Below are 18,614 nucleotides of genomic sequence, written 5' to 3' on the forward strand. Positions count from 1 at the left end.
ATACGTATCCACTTTATACTCCAATAACTCTAATAATTCTTTTTTTTAATAAATACATTTTACTAAGAAATCTTATTATACTAATACATTAAATGAATCCACTTTATGCTGCAATAACTCCAGTTCTCCTTCTTCTTTTTAAAAAAATAATAATTGTGTTATAATTCTTGTAAATATTGTGTATATAGCATGTGTATATGTTTATTTATTTCTTTCTTTTGTAATGTATTATGTATGGTGTCGAGTGCCTGTGTAATGCTGCTGCAGCTGTGAAATTTCCCAATTTGGGATGAAAAAAGCATCTATCTATCTGTCTATCTATCAAAAAATATAACACAATCCAGTGCAATGACAACTGCCAGGTGGCTATAAACATTTCAATTAAATAATAAGGTCAAAGAGGTATCTTTTAAAATAATTCACAAAATGTACCCATCTAAAGTTTTTGTATTATTATTATTATTTTTACAACAATTCCAAAAAAAGATTTGATTTCTAGTTGTATTGAAGCACATTTTTACTTTTACTTTGAGCATAATACAGTTTGGCTTCACTGACTATCCATCTGCGAAAACAATTCGTAGTCATTAATCTTATTATACATTTAGCCAAAATACCATATCCACAAATGTCAATATACTCGTCAAAAAACACAATGAGGTCAAGCAATATATTAAAACTATTAGACATCCCATTAATATGAAAGTCACTTAGACTTTGGATTTATGTGCTCTCTTCAATTTAATCGTGTAGTAGGATATTCTGAAGTGTTGTCCTTATGATTGAAGCACCCTGGAAGAAGAAGAAGAAGAAGAAGAAGATTTCAAAATATTCCCGTTTGTATGATTCTTAAGAATAAAAAGATTCAAGTTCTTTATTAATAATTCCGTTAGGATAATAAAGTAATTAGTCTGTGATTGAGAGCGACCATCATTATACTACTGACATGATGACGATATTGTGATACTACAGCACGTCCAGTAGGTGGCGGCGGCGCACCTGTACACCTTCAATTTAAAACCGTAGAAGAAGACCACCGGGTATAGCCAGTGCTGTAATCGTCAAGTTATCGATCACCATGTCGGCTTGAAGGGAAAACAAAAAACCCTGGAGAGGCGCCTTTCCGAAACGGAGTCCTTAAAATGGCAGGCGAGGAGGAGAGGGGGGTGGTCCGGGTCAAAGTCAAGGTACGACGGTGCCGTATTATGTTCTGTTTTCTCTTGTGTGTATTGTCTTGATAACGCTCCCTCTCTCCATCAAACACTCACGTTACACGTCGACGACAAACACCCGTCAGTTCTCATTATTAAACAGCGTTGACTTTCAGTAAAAAAAAAAAATAATAATCGTTTGTTGTTATATTCATACCCCAGCTGCTGTAGATGCTAATCGATGATTCATCCGATCGAGCTGTTTGGACCCGAGCTGTTTTTTTTGTTTTTTTTTTTGTTTCACTTGGTCAGACTGAGCGACCCTCAGCGGCTGGACCTGTGAATGAATGTGTTTACATGGCGTTTACAGGTCAGCGCGTATGCTACGTTATAGACATCAACTTAAAAAAAAAAACACCGTACTTGTTTATATACTGTGCAACATACCATCTGCTTCTAAAGAAGAATAGGACCTGGAACATTTTTCCTCGCACATTTCTCACCTGGATCCCTCTGGCAAACAGAAGAGGCCTTTCATCCTCATGTGTCCATCAGCATGTCCACACTGTTTTGTTTACTACACGCCTCTACCAGTGTTTACAGTCTGCCATGTTGGCAGAAACCAAAACAGAAACACAAGTCTGCCTAAAACTTTTGGTTTCCCTAGAACATGCCCACTTTATTACCTTACTGTATGTGCAAATGCATCCTCCTTGTGGCTCTGGTGGGGTAGACGGTGACTTTTCAGTGGATACTTGCGACACTTAGTGTGGCACTTGGTCGTGAGTCCTTCAGTCTGTTTAAAATGTTGATTTCCAGCCAACACACCCGCGCTTTATTACCTTGTTACACAGTTAAAGCATCCTCCTAGTGGCACAGACGTGGAGTGATTCCTCTGTGGCTACTTCCACCACTCGGTGTGTGGCTGATGGTGATATTTCCGTGGCACTCGGTGGCTAAAAGTGGCTACTTCTGATGCCTTTACTGCGTAAAACCTGCCTAAGAACTTGGCGTGGCACACAGTGGCACTCAGTGCTGCACATGGGGCCTAGTGGCACAGACGTGGAGTGATTCCTCTGTGGCTACTTCCACCACTCGGTGTGTGGCTGATGGTGATATTTCCGTGGCACTCGGTGGCTAAAAGTGGCTACTTCTGAAGAACTTGGCGTGGCACACAGTGGCACTTAGTGTGGCATTCAGCTGTGGCACTCAGTGCTGCACATGGGGCCTAGTGGCACAGACGTGGAGTGATTCCTCTGTGGCTACTTCCACCACTCGGTGTGTGGCTGATAGTGATATTTCCGTGGCACTCGGTGGCTAAAAGTGGCTACTTCTGATGCCTTTACTGCGTAAAACCTGCCCAAGAACTTGGCGTGGCACACAGTGGCACTCAGTGCTGCACATGGGGCCACCAGGATCCTCCTACTGGCACAGACGTGGAGTGATTCCTCCGTGGCTACTTCCACCACTCGGTGTGTGGCTGGTGGTGATATTTCCGTGGCACTCGGTGGCTAAAAGTGGCTACTTCTAAAGAACTTGGCGTGGCACACAGTGGCACTTAGTGTGGCATTCAGCTGTGGCACTCAGTGCTGCACATGGGGCCACCGGGATCATCCTAGTGGCACAGGTGTGGAGTGATTCCTAGCTAGCTACTTTGGGCACTCAGTGTGGCACATAGTGAAATCTCCGTGGCACTCTGTGGCAGCGAGTAGCACACTTAGTGAATACTTGTGACACAATAAGTCCTCGTAGTGGCACTGGCAGGGAGCGGCTACTTCTGGCACTTGGTGTTGGTCGACTGACGGGACTAGCGCCTTTTTGCCACCGATTTGGTCAAGGTGATTCATGTGCGCCCTGCCACTGTGCTCGACTGTCTCGAAGAGGTTTTTTTTATAGTCTTATCTGGTGTTGTACATATCAGCCTCTAATCATCTTGCAGTCAGAACTTCAGTTCCTGTGCTGTCATGATTTGTATCTCTGTGCTGTCTTACTGTTTAGCCTTTTTCCAGACACTAGTAGGATTTTTCAATATCAGCCACATCAAGTATCTGCCAGAGGAGATCATTCACAGTTTTGTCCTCCTCATCCTCCCCTGAGGTTTTCCGCTGTCCGGTGTATTTGCTAAGCATTTTCACACCCATCAGGGGAACCTTACTGATGTTCTCATTGATCTTTGCTCGCTAGTCCTCTGCTTACTGTACAGCCTCGTTTGACGATGAAGCCCTGTGAAGTTGCTTGAGGACCCTTCTTGTTATGTCAGCAGGGTATCTGATAACCGACCGGGTGTAGGTCTTGATAGCCCCAGATCTTGTTCTTCCCGTTCAGCTGATTTTTGCAGGAATTTGCTTTACTCTTTTTTAGTATTTGGCAGCGTTCTCTACTCCAGAAATGGGCCGGTAATCCAACGCCATAAACTCTCTCACCCCCTCTGTAATATTTATCACCTTGATGTTGTCTCATCTCGTCTGTTCAGTGGTACTTCGAGCTGAAAACAAATTGATAATATTTCGTGACGATCTCCTGCTACCACCTCACCAAACATCCACGTTACCTAATTTACAAATGTCTCTCTGACTGACCTAAAGTTCTGACTCACAGCAAATGTCTAGTCACACAAGTTTGGTTCCCCTCCTTCTGCATACATTTCGGCAGCTTTGACACTAGCTACTAAAACAGAAGAGGAAGTGGGTGTATTGACACTGCAGGGACGTTGTTTTGGTTTGTGGCGGACCTAAAATAAATAATTACCCAAGATGAGGCTCGGCTCGAGCAAAAACAGTCAGTACCGCATGATAAAACCACCAGCACATTGTCTATATTCTGCGTTAAGTACACAATAGTGGTGCATGTTTTCAATTTGTACACCAGAGTTTTGACTGTTGCAACCTCCTCTTGTTGTAGCTACAGTATCAGGAGTGTTTTTCTTGTCAATTAAGATGTGATTCTTCTTCTTCTTCTTCTTCAGAAATGTGATGGGGTGTTTCCTGTGGAGTTTCGCTCCTTTGCCGTTGATCCTCAGATAACATCACTGGAAGTCCTGCAGCACATCCTCATCAGAGCCTTTGATTTGACCGGGTAAGAGTGAGCAGCGCAGCTAAACTGTTGTTCAGACTCGAAGCTTAATCCTGACAATCTTTGGTTTTTGGTTGTTGTTTTTGTCTCCGAAACTAGGAAGCGAAACTTCAACATCAGTTACCTTTCTCGCGATCGCAGTGGAGCTGAGTTGTATCTGTCTCTGCTGTCCGACTGGGATTTGGATGTCGCGTTTGTCAGTGCAGCCAAACCCTATCTGCAGCTCAAGATGGACATTAAACCTTCAGAACAAAGTAGGCACACCAGTGTATCTTCCAACCAAGTAGTAAAAAAACAGAAATAGGAATGAAGGAGTTACAGATGGAGGATTTTATTCAAGTTCACGTAGGCGCAGAAAAACTGTGAATGTATCCTACTACAGGCCCTGTTATGGAGGACTGGGACATCATAAGCCCCAAAGACGTGATTGGCTCTGAACAGCTTGTTGCAGAGAGGACCAGGTCTTTGGCATCTGCAGCGCTTCCCTTCACCCAGTCTTTGCTGACCCAGGTTCCTTCTTTAACCTTCTTCATCAACCCTATTTCACCTTCCCACCCTGCGTGAGATCAGGACTTTGCTCATGTGTGTACGTTTCGCTTTTTTCGCTTTACAGGTGGGTCGGACCCTGTCCAAAGTCCAGCAGGCCTTGAGCTGGTCCTACGGGGAGGAGATTAGACCTTTCAAGCCCCCACTGAGTGACGCTGAGTTTCACACTTACCTCAATGCACAGGGGCAGCTGACCCGGCCTGAAGAGCTCAGACTGCGAATCTACCACGGTGGCGTGGAGCCGTCGCTGCGCAAGGTGAAGCACCTGTGTTTTATTGACATTATATACATGCACTTGGTGTAGGAAAAGTGGCAACCAATGGACTAACTCTAATAATCTCTGTGTTTTGTTATTAATTAATTGAGGATTAACTTCTGCTTCGTCTGCTGCTTGTCCGCGTCAGGTGGTTTGGCGATACCTCCTGAACGTCTACCCGGACGGACTCAGTGGACAGGAAAGGATGGACTACATGAAGAGGAAGGCGAGGGAGTACGACCAGCTGAAGGGAGAGTGGACGGTGCGGGTCAGCCACGAGGACCTTGAGTTTATCCGCGGGAACGTCCTCAAAGACGTCCTCAGGACGGACCGGGCACATCCGTACTACGCCGGCTCAGAAGACAGTCCGCATTTGACGGCACTCACGGACCTACTCACCACATTCGCCATCACACATCCACAGGTTATTTAACCCAGCTTCACCATTCCATCTTACGGAGTAATATTAAATGCTACAGATGGTGCTGAGGTGCTGCCTGTTTTTATACAGGCTATACATATCTGCAGCTCACAGCATGTAGCTCATTAACTGTCTGTTCTCAGTATATGTATTCAGGTCAAGAATATGGATTTTCTTTAGAAAAGAGCAAAACCTAAATATTGCAGTAAAATAAAAAAAAATGGTAATGGGGGTACCATGTCAGTGAGTGGTGTAAATTTTATGTTTTCTATATAACATAAGGGCATATAGGTGTACATATGTGCTTTGATTTTGTTTTATCACCTTCAAAAACTAGCAAAAGAAACCTACATTTTGAAAAACCTTTCAAATATCCCTAAAACATTTTTACGTTCTCATGGTTTTGTTTTTCAGATGATACTTGAGTCACGATACGAGTCACGATATGTATCACGATACTTGAGTCATGATACGAGTCATGATATGTATCACGATACTTAAGTCATGATACGAGTCATGGTACGTTATCGCGATACTGGAGTCATGATCCATTTTTGCGTTATGATATTGCGATATTCTGCATAGTTCACTGAGAAATTTTAAATGCAGCTTAAAATACAAAACACGTCTTTTTCTTTTAAAATCGATATTAAGTCGTTCAAAATCGATATTGTATCAGAAAAAAATCACAATATTTTGCCATATCAATATTGTTACAGACCCCTAATGTACATGTATACAACTATGTAGAATATTGCAATATCATCATATTACAATAATGTATCGTATCGTGACTCAAGTATCGTGATACGTATCGTATCGTGAAGTCCTTGCCGATACTCAGTCCTAATGTTTATAAAAGAATGAATTTATTTTCTTTGTGATCTTTAACCATTTTTGTGGTTGCCTTGTGTTTCAGATATCATACTGTCAAGGTATGAGCGACATCGCCTCCCCTATACTTGCGGTGATGGACAACGAGCCTCACGCCTTCATTTGCTTCTGTGGCATCATGAAACGCTTGGAGGGAAACTTCCGGCCCGACGGGCTGATCATGTCTATCAAGTTCCAGCATCTAAAGCTGCTTCTGCAGTACTCAGACCCTGAGTTTTACTCTTACCTGGTGTCCCGAGGTGCAGACGACCTCTTCTTCTGTTACCGCTGGCTGCTCCTAGAGCTCAAGCGCGAGTTTGCGTTTGAAGACGCTCTGAGGATGCTGGAGGTCACCTGGAGCTCCCTGCCGCCGGATCCTCCGGAAACCGAGGTGGAGCTTCTGGGGCCGCCGCTGGAGGCGGACAAAACGCTGTCCTGTCAAGAAAAGGAAACGCCTGTCGACATCTGCCTCGGAGGGGACAAGGTCCAAAAGGAGAAGCAGCGTAGGCGACACATGCTGAGGCCCTCCAGAGAAGAACCAGACGTGAACTGTCACCCTGTCGTAGAAGAAAAAACTAAACCGAACGCAGGCTCCGAAACGGGAAGTGAAGGTGGTGAATGTGATGTTCCTCGAGTGGAAAAGGCAGATTTGCAGAGTTGTCCCGTCGAGAGGCAAAACAGCTTCGGAGAGTTTAAATACTACACGGCGCGGAAGGAGGACGGCTTAGACGCGGAGGACGCCGAACGGACGCCGGGTTCGGCGGCTTCAGAGCCGGTGGCCGTTCCAACTCGCCAGTCCACGGTGGACAGCGAGGACGACCCCGGAGAGAAAACGCCTCTCATTAAAAACTGCGACAACGGTTTCTCCTCGATATCGTCGCCGCCTCGCGACCTGCCGATCTGGAAAAGCGGCTCCTCCGTGTCTCCTCCCACGTGTCCAACTTCGCCGTCCAGCTGGCCGGGTGCCTCTCCAGAATCGCCTTCAAAATCTCCATCCGCCGCCAACGGAAGCAGCACCCTACCGAGAACTGTCCCCAAAGTGTTGGCCGCTTCTGCCCAGGTCCTCAGCAGCCCGGGGATCAACTCCCCCATAAACCCCCCGGTCAAAGCATCCGTCGCCTCACCTTCTCACACTCAGAATAGATCCCTGCTCTCCTCGCCCATTTTGTCCTTCGGACGAGGCTCCTCCAACAACAGTCTCCTTTCGTCGGGCAACAAATCCCCGAGCTCCGCGGCCAACACCCCCGGTTCCGTGAAAGCAGACACCACCAGCATCAAACCGTGCTCCTTGCCGCCACCCCAGGAGTTCGGCAAAGGCAACCCCTTCATGCTCTTCCTCTGCCTGTCCATCCTCCTGGAGCACAGGGATCACATCATCAAGAACAGGCTGGATTACAACGAGCTCGCCATGCACTTTGATCGCCTGGTGCGACGCCACAACTTGAGCCGGGTGCTGCAGCGCGCCAAGGCCCTGTTCGCGGACTACTTGCAGAGCGAAGTGTGGGACTCGGAAGAAGGGGACGAGGTCAGCTCGGACTCCCCGACGACGGCCACGGCCGCCCAGCCCTCCCCTTCTTCCACCATCTCCACCCGGCCCATTTACAGCCCTTTAGAATCGCCCCAGTCGCCAACTCTGAACTCGACCTATAATCTCGCCAACACCATCCCCTCCCCGACAGCCGAGTTGTCCCTCTCGCCCACGTCCTGATCGTGTCACGCATCGCGACCCTTCCCGTCCTCTGTGGGTTTCTCACGGGGGAGTTGGTGGTGGCCTGTTCGTGGTATAGATCTTTTTTTTTTTTTTTTTAAATTAAGGGTGAGTATACCTATGAACTTGGCTGTAATCTTCTCAATCAGTGTATGCTTGAACACATATATCCCCTATGTCTATAATGATAATGCTTTATTTTATTTTTTTTTTCTCTCATCTGCCCTTGTGGTAGCGATTAAAGAGTTTAATTTCTGAGGTTTCTGCTGTGTGAAACAATTACACCTTTTGATACTGAAACCCACAAAGGTTTATCCACCTAGTGCATTTTGCCTATGTTGTCCTTTTATTATTATTATTATTATTGTTATTATTATTATCTTTGTTTACAGTGTTCAGTCCAAAAGCCACAGAAGTGTCTTAATTAATGCTCGGGAGTTACACCGACCAAAAACTGGAGAAAAAAAAATCCTGTTTGGGTTCTTGAAAATTTAGATTATAAATCATTTTCAGACGACTTTTACAAAAACCTTAGTTCTAAGGTTTCTTTCATTCAGTCCCTTGCATCCAAAGTGCTTTGTTTCTAGACTTGATGGAATGATATTGTACCCACAGAGTGGTCTGAACCATAGACTGTAGAAAAAGATGGATGCCACACCTCTACTTACACCCACTGGAGTTATTGATGACCCGACCACACTGATAAACCCTTTACAACCAGAGTCTCAAAATACCTTTTTTGACCTATTTTGACTATTTAAAGTTCAGGAAATATCCTGTGACTAAGTACTGTTACACATATCTGACGGTTATTTGCAATTTACTCCGTGTTACAAGAGTGTAATAACCGTCCAGGACAAGTGGCACAATTGAAAATTAAAGTGAAGACGCCATAATGGCTGTAAATGTCTCAGCTTTTCAGAAGCTGTTTGATCTTTACCTGTAAAGCAAAACGGTAATTCAAAGTGCGGTTTTAAAGGACACTACGTTGTGCTCTACATCCACCAGTTACAAAGAAATGTTGGATTATACTCTTTATTTATTTATTTATTCACTGTGTAGTTCTGTTTCTATTGCATCTACAGCAACAAAAATGGAACGAAACTTCAGAAAAAAGGACGCTTGAACATGAACCAGCATTTTATATATATATATATATATGTATTACGCAAAATGACAGAAACCATCCTTGGAAGAAAAAAAATAATAATTATACACGTGTTTTAGTTTGGGCTAAGTCCCACCCACTATCACAGAGGAGGTGGAGCTTATGGCCTATTCTGAAGCCAGCCACCAGGGGGAGCTCTACTTGCTTTTGACCTGTCGTGGCGTCCATTTTTTTATACAGTCTATGGTCCGAAACAAAATGAATTTTATAGCTCCAAGATTGATCAAAATGAAAATCTAAATTCTTAAACACGACACAAAAGAAGGAAGGTGGACATAAGTGATACAATACATGCGAGATCGATAGCGGATAAAGAGGATACAGAGAGCCCGCGTTCAAAATTATCCCAACTCTTATGGACTTTCAGTAATATTGTGTGCGCTTTATGCTGATGAGCCAAATCGAAGCCTTTCTTTAGTTTGTCGTATACTTGCTGTCAGCAAAACTATCTGGTAACCGATGGCAACACGATGTTTACCACCACCGGAGACAATTAAAGTAACCTACGGCATCTGGGAGGGTGGTGGAGAAACAGGAAATGATGCAGGATTTTAAAAAAGGGGGGATTACAAGGAAGCTATTGACCACTGTTACCGTGGGTGAGGAGACGGGGGCGGAGGGACTTAAACGCACTTTTTATGTACTAATTCACATTTTGCACTGTAGCTTTATGATACATTTACTCATGCAACATCTAAGATTTTTTGGGTTAGTGCTTGGAATTTGTGTCCATTGTTTCACAAGAGGGTTTAACCTCTGCTCAATAATTATTTCTTTTTTTTTTTTTTTTTTTAATATATGACTATATAGAGTATGTACTGTATATAATTTTGAATGCGGTATAAATGGTAATAACTGTTTAGGTTTGACACTTGAAGAACAAACCACCCCCCAAACACTGCTACATATTGGTTTCATATATGGTTAAAAATGGGAGACTAGGATCATTTTTGCATTGTACAAATATCATTTTGTCGATCCTCCGTGTGCTGGACTCATGTGAAGTGAGTATCGTACTTTATCTAATGCTCGGGATGATTATTATTCAAACATGTTTCTCAGAAATCACCTGCTGCTTACATATGTTTTTTTTTTGTTGTTTTTTCTTTTTGTATTCTGATTAATTCTGATTAATTTAATATACAACTACAGGAAGGATATATTTGCTTTATGTGTAGATACTGATGCTGGAAAGTAGTAACAGGGTTGTGCAGTGGGTGGTTGCATAACCGGTTCCTTTATTTCCGCTGCTGGACTTTATGGAATATAATGTGATGCCACCTGACAGGACGGCTAGAAAAGTATTTGCCGGTTTTCAAGCTTTTTTTATTTTATTATTTTTATTTTTTTTGGCAGAGAAGTGCCTCTTGTTTTAATCCGTGGCCTTGATTTGTGACTTAATTTGTGCTCTTAACATCTGTCTGCATTGTGACATCATACAGGCAGAGTGCTATTTAAGTTATATAATGATCATGTTTATAATTGTGTAATTAAAATGACATAAAGTGGGACTCTCCATTTTTTTTTTATTGCATATGAACTGTTATTAGTTTCCCATTGTGTTCCACAAAATAGTTAAATGACCAGCAGCTGTAAGGCTGAAAATGCTGTAATTAAAATAAAGAGAGAAAAAAACCCAAAACAATACATTTATGGAAACTTTTATTAAAGTTCATGCAGAGAAAACCTAATTTTACATTTTTGTTTCTCCAAATTATTACAACCTCTCATCAAACGATGGCATTAAAAGTGTTATTTAACAGATTTTTTGTGATGACACTAAAGCTTCTACAGACTGTCAATGGCTCTTGGTCATGTCAATTATTGTACTGGTTGATTCCTACATTTCATAATCAAACTTAAACAAAACTGAAACTATTATGAGACGACTGCGTATGACACTCTACAAGGCTTTTATTTTGAAACAAATAGAGGAAATATAAAAAAATAAAAAAATAACCTGTTAGACCTAAAAGTTTTCCAGCAGAAATATTTAAATTGCTCCAAAATGGTCAATAATAGTTATTTCTCCTGTCAGTGGTCGCAATGTTATGAGTCATCAGTGTACAATCAAAATTATAAATCTCTTTAAGTCACAATAACAACACCCACCCGATTGAAATTATATTATTATTAATTATATAATAATAATTATTATTAATTATGTAATAATAAAACAAAACAGTACCTGAAATCCAGATGTTGTAACTAACTCCATCCTGTAGAGGGCAGTATGCAGAAAACCACACACACACACACAAAAAAAGAAACGCAGAAGAAGAAACTTCCGCTTCCGGTCCCAGCTCTCCTTCACAAACAGACAAAATGTTGACCCGATTGTTGAGGTGCCGTCCCGGTTTGTCCCGGGTCCTCTCTACGCCGGCGGCTCGGTTCGTCTCTCAGTCCAAACCGAGCGGGGCCGCGGGTTCGACCGCCGTGACGGGTCTGCAGCACGAGGACAAGTCGGACCATGGTGAGGTCAGCCCGTACGTCAAGGTGAGAGCCTCTCCACGATTCTCCACGATTCTCCACAACACGCTGAGAGCAGGAGTCTGCTCAGTGTCAGTGTCAGTGTCAGTGTCCGTGACAAGAAGAAGACACGTTAAATGAAGTCCGTGCATTTCACACCTGTAGCAGAGTTCCCCCTTTTACCTCGTCGTGTCTACTTCAGGTACAGTCGGACATAGTGAGTCTCTTCAGTGGCAGTCGGTCTTGATGTTGCAGAAGCACGACGTGCATTGTTTTTATATTTCGCAGTCTACAAATAGTCATTGCATTTTATACTATACACTATACTAGTAGCACTTCTACATACACCAAGCAGCCACAACATTATGACCATTATGACAGGAGAAGTTAATAATAACATTGACATGGAAACGTTCTGCTGGGAAAGTTTTGGACCTGGCAAACTAAACCTAACCTAAAAAAAGAGTGTATTTCAAGTTGTGGCTTCATAATGACTTCAGAGTAATTTATTTATTTATTTATAGTAATTTATATAGCCGAGCAAATACAACAACAGAAAAACCAAACAGAGACACAGTCATACAAAATATGTGAAAATGTTGTTTTAAACACTGAAAAAAAGGAATAAATTAATTATTGTTTAACTAACTATGTACAAGTACTATAAAATGAAAACTTGCATCTTAATTCTCCTCTCCTCGAGTTTGTGTTTCACAAGGTTTGTTGTGTTGCCACAAATCGAGTAGTTTAGTCACTTTCCACTGTTTCCTACTTTACCTCCAATGACTGAAGTATCTCAAGTATCGATATTTTGATTTGAGAATCGATTTTAGAGCATAAAGACCTGGTATCGATATAAGAGACCTACACAATATTAGGAGTGTGGTCATAATGTTATGCCGACTTTCACCGTCCACCGTCGCCCGTTAGTCTCTGGAACCAAGTGTCATGTCATGGAGGTGTTGAACGTCACCTCGACCCACAACAAGAGAAAACACTGAACTGTTTCCCTTTTAATTTCAACCAGTAATTGTCTCAGCTTTTCCTACTGTTTCCGTGCTTCAACAAACCCGATGCTGAAGTTTGACTCTCTGACCTTAATTAAAACACACCTGAAACATTCCTCTCATATCTTTAAACGTTCATGTTTTGCCAGAATCCAGATTACCACGGCTTCTCCACTGATCCGGTGGAGGATGAGTGGAACATGAGAGTGGGCTTCTTTCTCGGCATCTCGGTGGCTCTTGTTATTGGAGGAACCTTTATCTGCTATTTACCAGACCACAGGTGAGTTCATCTTTGCATAGATGCAATTCTCGTACATCTTCAAGTACCTGCAGCTTCAAACAATACATGTACATGTCCAGTAAACCAGGGAGTTACGGCACAAAGACCCGTGTAGCCAGTGACGTTGGAGTAAAATTCAGGCTGGTATCGGCGATACCGACCCTAATGTGTCTGGTAAAACTAAAACAAGTATTTAAAATCATAGCTTCATTAAGAATACAAGACATCAGAGTCATTTATTTATCTATTCTAAACTCTGACGTATATTGAAGTAGTGGCCTCATTTACTATATAGCCGAGCTGATACAACAACAAATCACAATCAAACACTGAAAAAGAATAAGTAAAATGATAAAACCATTAAAATAAATGATTGTTTAACTATTAAGAATGACTATAAAATGAAAACATTCATCTTAATTCTCCTCTTCTGTCCTCCTCATCATAAATGCCTCATATTCTGTGTTGTGGTTTAACCTGAGTTTGTGTTTCACAAGGTTTGTTGTGTTGCCACAACTCAATAGTTTAGTCACTTTCCATTGTGTTACTACATTATGACTGAAGTATTGATATTTTCCGATTTTAGAGTTGATTTTAGAGCATAAAGACCTGGTATCATAAGTATGAATATCTCAGCATCGGTTCAGTTCAGGGGGACTGGACCCCAGACTGGACCACCAGTTAAATAGGTCTATGGTTCAACATGTGAGTGTGGGCCAGAATGTAATCTGTCATAATTTAGTTTTAGGTACAGTTAAAATACTTCACAATGTCTCGTTATTTTTGCTCAAAGTGAAACGTTTCTATAAATGAGGTCTATTGACCATAAATTCCAAGAATGAAACCGTTTGATTTGTGGTAATTAGTTGAAAAGACGTGAAAGATCAACGTTCCCTCACCCAGTCTTTGTGTTGTTGTTGTTGTTGTTGTTGTGTGTGTTCAGGATGGGAAAGTGGGCCAAGAGGGAGGCGGAGCGTTTGATCGAGATCAGAGAAAAGAAGGGCCTCCCCCTCATAGACGAGAACTACTACGACCCAAGCAAGATTGTTCTGCCCTCAGCGGGAGAAGAGTAGGACGTCCAGCATCACCTTATTGTATTTCCTAATTATTGTTTCACCATTTCACTATGAGAGAATAAATGAAGTGTGGAGTTGTGTAACTATTATGTTTGGGACAGTGAATTCATGACGCATGTTGTCCATTAATGTGTGTGAAGGACTCACTGAGGTCAGCACCGACAAATACTCGAGTCCATTCATGAAACCGATGCATCGAAGTGACGCGGTTCTTATGTTTGTGACGTTCAATAAAAACTAAACCTATTCTTTTCATTTTAGCAACTATTCTTTGTCAGTGCACACTCTGAATGCAGTAGTTTTTTAATGAATTATAATTTAACACCTCCAATAATTTGTTAATATTGTTAATATTTTTATAATATTTTAAAATGTAAAAGTCTTTAAATGCACATTAACATAAATTAAGACAGAAGATGTTTATTTATTGGACCTGTGGGCGATATTTTGGTATCGGTCCGATACCAAGTAAATACAGGGCTAGTATCAGTCTCCGATATCAATACTTTTTACTTGAAATATCATAATCGTTAAATAACTTTAATAATTTTAAAAATAAATCTGTTTCTACTAATTAATTACAATAAAAAAAGAATTTACCAGTTTAAAAATTAAACTATTCCCCTTTTACGACACAATTGTTTTAGGAAAAATAGTCACAGTGCAAAACAAGATTAAAAAAAGTAACAATCTAATAACTGATATAAAAATTGCTCAGAAAAGGGGAATGTCAACTCATTAATTTTCCACCAAAGAAGTGAGTCTGCATCCCGCAAAATATTTCTTGTCTTCCGAGTGTAACAGCATCGGTTCCAGTTGTGTGATGCTGCTGTGATACTAGGATCTGAGAATCAAACTCTGTCCATGTCGCACCTTTACATACAGGATACAGGTGAGGATGGAGAAGCTCCTGATGGGCACAGACTTGGAAAGTATTGATCCAGTATGGATACTATCAATAATATAATATCGATACACCCAGTAATGACTGTTCAGCGTAGCCAGACGTTTGATAATTATTGTATTTGTACGATAATATCACCCTCTGCATGAACAATAATTCCAAAAGTCCCATCGTGTCCGATAATGTGACCTCTTCAGTTCATGGCAATTAGCAACACAAACAGTGTTGTTAGTTTGTTTAAATGTAAACCTGCATTAGAAGCTGTATTTGCTGTATATGGTCTGTGGTGATGTTTTACTGTAGCAGTAAATGGTCCTGCTAACGATAAATTATTTCCTATCCAGAAACATAGCGACTGTTTCCTGCTGCTTCTGTCAGATTCCCAGTGATTGACTGAGATCCTATTCATTCTTCTAATTAAGCTTTTAAACCTACTCAAGACCCAGATGTTTTAGAAAACTGATTTCTAACCACATCCTATATTGTACCAAATTCTATCCTGATTCCATCTCCACCCACTTGGCCTCCAGCAGGAAGAGAAAAAGATGTAAAATCTGAGTTTTCTTTGCCAGCGTCGCCTCAGTGTTCGCTCTGCTTCAGGATCTTCGGCCCGTAAAGTGTCTTCAGACGATCTTTACGGTTACTGATGCTACATAGAATTACTGGGCCTTATGGAAGAACGCTCAGGGCTATAACCGTTGTTTCAATTTAACTCCAACGAAAAAAACAAACTGAACAGTCAAGATCCATCGGGAAGCTGTTTGTAACGTATGCTGTCTTTCCTGGAAAATGTGCACCGTGTATATTGGAATTATTAGGACCGGGACATCAGCAAACCCCTCCAGTTCATTTATTAGTCCTACGTGTCTGTTTCCTGAAAGGAATGCAAAATTAAAAGTAAGAAAACCTGACATCCAATGGTTATTTACAGAATGGTAGCACTGTTGAGCTGAGAGACATTTCTGGAGATCATAACAGGTCACATGCAATTTTGGGTAAAAGTTGCCTTTTAACAACTAACAACATACAATCAGAATAACATACACCAACCTATATAATAGATACTAACTTCCAACCTTCACATGAAATTACACTGGGTTAAAAAATATAACGTGTAGGCCTAATCTACGTCATTCATAGTGGCCTGTCAATCGTGAGCCGTTGTGATATGTACTAATGGAGGCTACGACAGCGGAGATAAGACGGGTAGTTTTGTTTTTTTTTTGTTTTGTTTTTGTTTTTTTAAAGCAGGAAGAACATGTATGGCAAAAAAAAAAAACATCCACTGAATTTTTAATAGGGTACATAAAACCAAAAATTCTGAATTGCAGCCCAACATTAAATTATCTGATGGAAAGCGAGACGAGTAAAACTACATTTTAAAAGCAGAGGTAAGAACTGATTACAAAGATTTGGCAAAAAAAAAAAAAAAAAGAAAGGAAAATGTGACACCGCATGAAAAAAAAAGAATATGAGGAAGGAAGGTGAAGAATAGCATTAAAAAAAAATGTGACACTGCATGAAAAAAAAAAGAATATGAGGAAGGAAGGTGAAGAATAGCATTAAAAAAAAAATGTGACACCGCATGAAAAAAAAAAAGAATATGAGGAAGGAAGGTGAAGAATAGCATTAAAAAAAATGTGACACTGCATGAAAAAAAAAGAATATGAGGAAGGAAGGTGAAGAATTGCATTAAAAAATGAAATAAAATAAAAAAAAAAAATCACACTTTGCGGATCACGTACATATTTGCTTCTCACGAGTATGAGCACATACAGTATGTTTTGGCTATGTGCACCGAGTAACAGAATATCGAAGGAATATGTCAAATATTTGCATTACAGACTGGCATTTTGACAGTTGTTACTGAATCAACATTCAATCTCTATCCTGCTACACGATCGAAACAAATCTCATCTCCAAAAAAAAAAAAAAAAAAAAAAAAGCGTTATACTAAAAACTACATCTTTGATATACATCACGGATATTTCCAAACGACTAATTGTTAGTTTACGTTGGCACCCCCTCCCCTCCCCCCCAGCTCCTCCCCCTTTACAGTGGTGTCGATTCCAGAAGAGCATCCATAGGAACCGTGTTCATACGAACCATTAAACACCCAATCGTTGCCGACTCTGGAAGCAGTGTCTTTTATGCAGCTACTTGAAAGTAAAGGTGGGTGTGGTGGTGGTGGTGGGGGGGCTTGGCTTGATGAATGGGAATGTGTGTGATTGACTTTGCAGCCTACATCTGATTGTTAGTAAAGTTAAACACAGTTTTCTCTGTAGGAACATTCGTAAGGATATCGTCACTAAACGTGGTCCAGGATTGTGCAACACCGGCATTTATAGCCTGTTGATAAGACTTCTTCTCAACTCTGTTAGCTGCACGTAAAAAACCCCAGCCCAGAGGCTACAGCGTACGCCACAATGGCCGCCAACATGCACGGAAGTTCTGCACCTGAATAAGAATAGCCTGGGCGGTAGTTGTTTGTACGCCTACCACACAAAGTGTCATGAAAAAACAAACAAGCCAGCAAAGCTAAAGCCAGAAAGACATTGGGAAAAAGGGGGGAGTGTTAGGGGGGGAATCATCAGAACTTGAAAGCCACTAAGTGTATGAAATATAAGCTGTGTTATTATTATTATCATCATAGGCTGCCTCGAAGCCAACGTCTCCTGTTATGAATGAATGGATGGATGCCAAAAAAGAAATTTAAATTTACATTTGGTAATTAGCATTTCAGGTTACACTGTGGAAGTGGTGCATACAGTATTAGCATCGTATGCTATATGCTATGTACCTGGGTATTACACTATGCTGATCCCTATGATATCATATCTTTTGTTAAAGAAAACAACAAAGAAACCTTGAAATATCAATGCCATTCATCTATTCTTGCACTTTCCTCCACTTGTCTCCAAAAGGACCAAGCAAACAGATTCCCAGCCTCCATCTCCACAGCTATGAACGTCCGGTTCCTCTTGAAATACACCAAGCGTTTCTCAGACCAGTCGAGTTATATATTCCATCCGGCAAATCTGGGCCTGGATCTATTCCCAAACCAGGATGCATCCTCACCAGATACCCGAACCACCTCAAATAGCTCCTCACATCTAACCCTAGGGCTGAGCCCTACCGCCCTACGGAGGAACCACCACCTTTTCAGTCTCTTCTATCTGTGCTGCCATTCCTTCATTCCCATTTGTGAAGAGGCTGGAAACATCTAAACACATGCTGAGGTAAGTCCTGCTTCACCTTCCAGATTCTTTCGTCCTGGCAAATTGAGGATCTGAACACGACCCACTTTGGATCCCATGTTCCTGGACTCCTAGGCATCGAGAAGACCTCCCGTTCCTATATCATCCTCAACACACGTTTGCTCTGCAGACGTGGATCTGAAGATACGACCACAAAGTCAACCGTCAGCAACGTAACGCCGCTCTGGTTTCGGAAGTTCCTTCGAACTGTCCCTTCCAAGTTTCTCCATCAGAATACCTTCCAGGACTCCACCAAGCTCTTAACTTCCCTCCCTGCAACTCCCAGTCACATTCAACCTCTTATTCCTCAGGGATGAACTCCGACATGGAGGCGCTCAGTCTCACCACCAGGAGTCCAGTGACCCACTTGGCACTTACGTACACAACCCAAACTCATTCATAGAGATTAGCCCAGCTTTGACTAGT

General features: G+C 41.7%; 2 protein-coding genes across 2 annotated transcripts; both read left to right on the forward strand.

The window, feature by feature from the left end:
- The first annotated feature begins 591 nt into the window (after positions 1 to 591).
- Positions 592 to 10,706, forward strand: tbc1d25 (TBC1 domain family, member 25). The gene is made up of 7 exons (XM_047572332.1): positions 592 to 1,187; positions 4,117 to 4,226; positions 4,323 to 4,477; positions 4,606 to 4,733; positions 4,837 to 5,025; positions 5,174 to 5,449; positions 6,366 to 10,706. The coding sequence occupies exons 1-7, from the start codon at positions 1,143 to 1,145 to the stop codon at positions 8,025 to 8,027; spliced, it is 2,565 nt and encodes an 854-aa protein (XP_047428288.1). The 5' UTR covers positions 592 to 1,142; the 3' UTR covers positions 8,028 to 10,706.
- Positions 10,707 to 11,458: 752 nt separating this feature from the next.
- ndufb11 (NADH:ubiquinone oxidoreductase subunit B11) lies at positions 11,459 to 14,282 on the forward strand. Its single transcript, XM_047573622.1, has 3 exons — positions 11,459 to 11,691; positions 12,821 to 12,951; positions 13,895 to 14,282. Exons 1-3 carry the CDS (start codon positions 11,521 to 11,523, stop codon positions 14,022 to 14,024), a joined length of 432 nt encoding a protein of 143 aa, XP_047429578.1. The 5' UTR covers positions 11,459 to 11,520; the 3' UTR covers positions 14,025 to 14,282.
- Positions 14,283 to 18,614: the final 4,332 nt, after the last annotated feature.

The sequence above is a fragment of the Mugil cephalus genome, chromosome 1 (genome assembly GCF_022458985.1).
Source record: "Mugil cephalus isolate CIBA_MC_2020 chromosome 1, CIBA_Mcephalus_1.1, whole genome shotgun sequence".
NCBI lineage: Eukaryota > Metazoa > Chordata > Actinopteri > Mugiliformes > Mugilidae > Mugil > Mugil cephalus.

Coding starts and splice junctions, on each gene's coding strand:
- tbc1d25 (XM_047572332.1), top strand. CDS start 1,143: ATGGCAGGCGAGGAGGAGAGGGGGGTGGTCCGGGTCAAAGTCAAG. Junction 4,227..4,322: donor AGAGCCTTTGATTTGACCGG/GTAAGAGTGAGC, acceptor CTCCGAAACTAG/GAAGCGAAACTTCAACATCA. Junction 5,450..6,365: donor TCGCCATCACACATCCACAG/GTTATTTAACCC, acceptor CTTGTGTTTCAG/ATATCATACTGTCAAGGTAT.
- ndufb11 (XM_047573622.1), top strand. CDS start 11,521: ATGTTGACCCGATTGTTGAGGTGCCGTCCCGGTTTGTCCCGGGTCCTC. Junction 11,692..12,820: donor AGGTCAGCCCGTACGTCAAG/GTGAGAGCCTCT, acceptor ATGTTTTGCCAG/AATCCAGATTACCACGGCTT. Junction 12,952..13,894: donor TGCTATTTACCAGACCACAG/GTGAGTTCATCT, acceptor GTGTGTGTTCAG/GATGGGAAAGTGGGCCAAGA.